The sequence below is a fragment of the Chenopodium album genome, chromosome 10 (genome assembly GCF_948465745.1).
Source record: "Chenopodium album chromosome 10, dcCheAlbu1.1, whole genome shotgun sequence".
Lineage (NCBI taxonomy): Eukaryota > Viridiplantae > Streptophyta > Magnoliopsida > Caryophyllales > Amaranthaceae > Chenopodium > Chenopodium album.
In genome coordinates, this window is record NC_137843.1 from 60,677,235 (window position 1) to 60,683,219 (window position 5,985).

At 33.3% G+C, this 5,985-nt stretch overlaps 1 protein-coding gene across 1 annotated transcript; it reads right to left on the reverse strand.

Annotated features, from left to right (window-relative positions):
- On the reverse strand, positions 1-3,236 carry LOC145564427 (putative proteasome inhibitor). Its single transcript, XM_081624731.1, has 9 exons — positions 2,962-3,236; positions 2,260-2,431; positions 1,993-2,139; positions 1,552-1,620; positions 850-927; positions 724-755; positions 578-647; positions 394-471; positions 1-248 (listed from the first exon to the last, which is right to left on the reverse strand). Exons 1-9 carry the CDS (start codon positions 3,137-3,139, stop codon positions 152-154), a joined length of 921 nt encoding a protein of 306 aa, XP_081480857.1. The 5' UTR covers positions 3,140-3,236; the 3' UTR covers positions 1-151.
- Between the last annotated feature and the right edge of the window lie 2,749 nt (positions 3,237-5,985).

The following is a 5,985-nucleotide window of genomic DNA, read 5'->3' on the forward strand; positions in this document are numbered from 1 at the left end:
TACGAAGGAAATAAGTAATCACTAAAAATCCGACAGGAGTGAAACAGTTGAAGTATTTACAAGTTTACAACATTGGACTTAGATCCACATACTCACATTTTGTTCGGCATCCCCCAAACTACCTATGAAGAGTATTGTAAATATGAAAACTTTATATGTAATCAAAACCACCACTTCCAGGTTGCTCTATATCTGGGTGAATCCCTCCTCGGCGACCACCGCGTCCAGGGTTAGGTCCTCGTGGGAACCTGTACAAAAATGACAGAACAAGAGATAAATAAAGAGTAATACAACAAAAATATGCTTAACACAGACCTCTAAACCAGAGTGGAAGAAGGATGATATCCATCAATTATCAAACAAATATATTAAGGAGAAAGATAAGATCTTTACCTTCCGAAACGATCAGGCTCAAAACCAGGGACTCCTGGTGGACCATAAGGATCATATCGAGCACCAGGTGGAATACCACTGCCAAAAAACAAAAATTGAGTTGTGAATTGTGACCAAGAGAAAATCTTGAAATGTAAATAAGGTAAGATGCATAGGATGGATCAGGCTTTATTATTATACTCACAGTCCTCCAGGTCCTCCCGAAATGCCAGGGAAACCACCTCTGTCGACAAGCCATCTAGGATCTTCAGGACCTTCAAACACAATATTATGTCAATCACTACAGAAGTTTCACAAAAACTATAAACAGAGTGGCCATATCTGACAAACCTATGAGCATGGATCCACTGCCAAAATCACCCCTGCAAAAGTGTAAATGAGACACAGGTTACTAATGGAGCAAACACGGAAGTATTCAAGTATATAGGATGGTGTCAAAGTATGGGACGCACAAACCTAGAGGGATACATTCCAGCACCAGGACCTGGATACAGATCACTACCCCCAAATGGACTGACTGGAGGAACCACAAACCTAAAAAGAAATCAAAGTATAAGATAAATTAAAAGAGGAGGGGGGGAGGGGAATTAAGGAAAAAGCTTATAGGGTAAGTTATTTATCTTCAAGATTTTCATGACCATTTTAGAGTTGTTATCGTCTATCGAGTGGCACTATGCATACGAAGTATAATACATTTATGAAAAGAAAGGAGTACTTAGGGGAAGGACAAGCAATTACCTTGGACCTGACCTTCCTTTATAATGTTACAAAAATTCAAGATCATTATCACTATTTGTCACAAGATGACGGAAAAGTTTATCAGAGGAAACTTTTCTCTACTGCATTAAATCATTAACCTTTAGATGAAACTTCAGGGTAAAATTTTAACAATTACAGAGTAATGTTTAGTCATTTATCACTATAAAATAAATTTGTTGGAAGTTGAATCCAATCAAACCATGTAGTTCATTGTGCTACTGATGATTATAACTTTATAAGTTTATGTATCAATCTTCCATACAGTATATGGCATAGTTCTTACATATAAACAAAAATGCCAACAAAAACTTTGAACCAACATGCTAGCAGCAGTAGATAAATCATCAAGCCTTATTTAGCTCAAATGAGATTTAAAAATTTTGAGTGTTTAAAAGTTACCCTGTCTGTGGGTCCTGAGAGCCAGTAGATCCATCAGGATACCTGTTTGCTTCCTCATCTGCAGATAACCTATAAGGTGACAAAAGATGCAGTATAAAGAAACCAACCTCATATCCGCAACAAAATGCAAGTCAATTGCTCACTTCTCTGACTTCAAATAAACTTTATTTATCACTTATGTAATTATTTAGAATCCAAGATTGGTAAACGATTCACATTAAAAGTAAAAAAATCTGAACACATGTCCTAAATAAGACTTTTTTTTTTTGCTCACCATGAACAATCTGAGCAACACTGCATGCCAAGACTATAGCTTAAGTAAAAATTCAAAAGTTTAAATGGCAGTCACTAAGGGTTTAGAGTTTTAGACAATGAAGCATTTTTCAGGACATGAATCCACAGAATCAGATATCAGCTATATGAAATAGACAAAGGGCTTACCTTGAGGGAGCAGACACAGAACCTCCTGGTGAAGATCCATCCAATTTAGAAAGCACATTTGACTCCAAACTGCTTACAAGCTTCCCTAAATTCTTATACTGAGCAGGATAATCACTTGCTGCAGTCTCAGTAACATAATCATCAACACTGCCATAAACACAACATCCATCAATAATCAATAAAGAAACAACCGCGCAATACTGACCTCCAATTCAAGTAATATATCCAATGAACAGAACAAAACTTCTAGTTAGAAGAAAAGTATACCTTATCCCAAGGTGCACAGGCTCAGAAGCACCATCACTTAAAGCATCAACCATCAGCTTATCACCAATCACCAAGCACTTTACCAACACCTTCTTGTCACCCTTCTTAGGATTTTTATACACAAAAGCGTACCCGTTTTCCACTTCGTTCCAGTGATCTATCCCAACCTCATCTGAACATTCAAAACACAACTATTTTATTATTCTACACAAATCTCTCAAATTGCTACAAAGTGAAGAATACATTGTTCAACATCATCAATTCCAACCGTCTACGAGCAGCTAAATGCTAAATCTCATGAAAATTACATTCTAGTACAAGACAAACCTCTTAATCACAAAAATTAAAAAAATTAAAAAAAAAAAAAAAAAAATCGTACATTATTTTATTAACACGACCAATACCAACCTTCAGTGAACAACCAAAACCCTTAAAAGATTAATATAATACAAAAATGTGGAGTATAATCATAACTAACTTAATTCCAATAATCAATTCCAACCTCCTCTAACCCACTAAAACCCAGAAAAATTACCACTTTAAACTAAACAGAAAAAACCCCTCAATCACAAATATCAAAACAAATAAATTCAGATAATCAAATTAACCATCAACATCATTCCAATAATCAATTCCAATTTCCTCCCAAAAACAACCAAAAAAAAATCCAGAAAAATTTAAGAAAATAAATAAGAATAATACCATTTGAAGAGGAAGAAGAGAGAGAATTCTCGGCGAAAGCGGGGGGACCGGTGGCAGTGAGGACGTAACCAGCCGCAAGAAATGAAGAGTGGACGGCAAAAGCTAACTTGTCGTGATTGTTTCGGAAATTAGGTCTAGATGCTCTTATTACCAGCATTACTGAATCTTCTGTCATCATTGCTTCGATTAGGGTTTTTAATTTGGGCAAGATTTTTTTGATCAATTCGATTTTCTGATGAAATTGAGTTGAGTATTGTCGGTTTTTGATCTTGTTTGTCTGAAAAATTTCTTGGGAAGGAAGGAAATAGAAGGTTTTTTAGGGGTTTATTGTCGGGCTGATTATTCTTGGACGGGCCGCGGGCCAATTTTCCGGGTTGATTAATCTAGCTTATCTTATGCTTTAGTGAAAATACAAGCTTACCCTTAATTAAAATAGTGAAAGAGAGGTTTCAAAAAAAGTTGTACTGTATTCCATATCTTTTACAATTACGAAGCACTTTTTTTTTTCTTTTTCTTTTTTTTTTATTCAAAGGCACTTTTATTTATCAATTCATTTCAAACAAAAAAAAAAAAAAGAATTATAATATATAATTGAGATCATATGAGAATCTAAGGTTAAAATGAGAATATAGAACCAATTTATTTTATTTTTATACATGCAAAAAAATATTATGCTAATAACAACTATATTGTGCTATCTGCTATGTAAGATATCATAAATAATTGCAATGTTTTCTTATTATAGAAAAATCGAATATGCCATACGGAGTACTTTACAAGTATTATCGTATACTCCGTATTATGAAAGGAGTCGAGTTCATATATAGTTGTACAATTGGCAATTTGGCATATTTTTTTACTTCTTAAGTAAAGAGTATTTACTCTTTATAATTAATGTAAAATTACTTGACTTTAATTGTTTGTTTGTTGGTTTTAGATAAGCCTTGGATTCCATGGATATTGACTTCCTTCTTAAATTTTGAATTATTAGGGTTTAATGACAATTGTTTACTATATAAAATCCTTGTTATATTGAGGAATCTACATACGTACATGCTAACCATTTTGCCTATATAGTGTGACAGTGATGATGTTCCTTAGAAACATTGAAACCGCTATTACCAACTTATTAAGATAAATGGAAACTTCAAGGATAAATCTTCATTACTATAAAGCTATTACATGGTAAACTATTTTCTAGCATCAAATATTTACTCTATTTTAAGGATAATCGTATTTTTTTAACCTGACAAGTTATAACAACAAGTTGCCATCTTGATAAAATATACTCCGTATCAAATTTCAAACACATATACTAGTAAAAGTTCTTCTACTACTACTCCGTAAACTTATCAAACAAAGCAAGTATGTTCTGAAGTCCGAATTCATCAACTTTTTGAGAAAGTGGCACAAGGCCACGAGCACAGAAAACTCGTACAACAACACTTGAGCAAATAAACTGTGCATCATCCTCCTATTTTTTATGTTCTGACATGCACATTTGTAACTTGTTACAAAAATAAATTACTGTACTAGTAGTATGTACTGGCTAGTTCATCCATCTCGTCCTACAAGTATGAAAGAGTCAACCAAACAAACATTCATTTTGTAGGATCAATCCCATCAACATTAAGCGTGGATTTGACTTCATTATTACTTTGCACTTATTCAAATGACATCAGTAACAGTTTTTTTTGGCACTAATCATTTGCAAATTTTGCCATCTATGCATCAAGGATTATGTATATCTACTTGAAAAGAGTTTGATTTAAAAATATTAAAGGTTAACTTACTTTAAAATGATCGTTAGTAAGGAAAAAAAATACTTAAAAATTGCTAAGATACTATTGAGACTTTTATAGAGTAACGTCAAACCCTTTTTTTTAAAAAAAAAAACTCGTACATATGGGCATTAAGGCATATGGCAGGATACATGTTGCCACGTTGGTATGAGAGTATGAGACTAGAGACTCCTAAATTCTTTGAAATCAATCATATTTACTATAGTTATATCTACCAAAATGAGAGATATATTAAGCAGATTAGAGGGGAATATTAACCTTAGTCAACAAGTAAACGAGTGAGGCAAAATTCAAGCATTGTATCTATACATCAATCCAGGTTGTCCCAAACTATGATCCATGGAATTAGAAAGCCATATTATATAGTTTAATCAAGAAGAAAAGAAAACAGGAACCAGCTAACACTTTGCTGTTCTGAGAATACAATGAGTGTAAAAACATTGACGCAACGTTCGTATAATATAATGAAGTACATAAAATACAAAGAAGAGTTTAAGCACTCGTAGTAAACCAATAGGTTAATATAATTGATATTGTCTTTCTTATTTATTTATTTTATACGGAGCACATGCGAGCATGAAAAATAACTTAAATAATTATTTAAAATTCTAAGAATTTTACATTTGTAATATCGACTATTGATAAGTTACTAAAGTAGATATTCACAAGTCCATTCGCAACAACAAAATAAGAAGACACTCTAAACTTCTCTACATTAACTGTACATAACTTCTTACTACGTAGTGTTCCTTAATTCTTAACCGCCTCTTCTCTATAGAGTAAAACCGCTTATTCTGTAAGACACATGGGCCAAAAACAGTAAAGCTAAGGATGTAGTACTTTAGAGTTTAGGCCTTTAGCTCTATACTCAACAATGTTCACCACCATTGCAACATATAGAATGGTGATACATAGACATGAAAAGACAAAAGATTTTATCAAAAGGCTTAGCACTTTGCATCATTGGGTTCCTAGACTTGAATATACATCACACATACACTTGATCATTTGATATGATAATACTCTTAAAATGGAACCCCAAAAGAGGATACTCTCTCACGGATTTTGAAAACACGCGTGCCTTGGAAAATTTTTCCAAATTTCAAAACCCAATTTTACATTATTTCTCTCCTACTAACAAAGTACAGCTAGACTCTAGCTAGTGAACTTGTAATAACTTCATATTATTGTCTAACCCCAACTACCATACTACCTCCATAAA

What these genes read in the sequence shown, in the direction of transcription:
- LOC145564427 (XM_081624731.1), bottom strand. Translation starts at nt 3,139, where the DNA reads ATGATGACAGAAGATTCAGTAATGCTGGTAATAAGAGCATCTAGACCT. An exon ending in CCTGTGCACCTTGGGATAAG is followed by an intron (nt 2,140 to 2,259) that starts GTATACTTTTCT and finishes TGTTTATGGCAG; the next exon opens with TGTTGATGATTATGTTACTG. An exon ending in TCTCAGGACCCACAGACAGG is followed by an intron (nt 928 to 1,551) that starts GTAACTTTTAAA and finishes ATTTCTTTTTAG; the next exon opens with GTTTGTGGTTCCTCCAGTCA.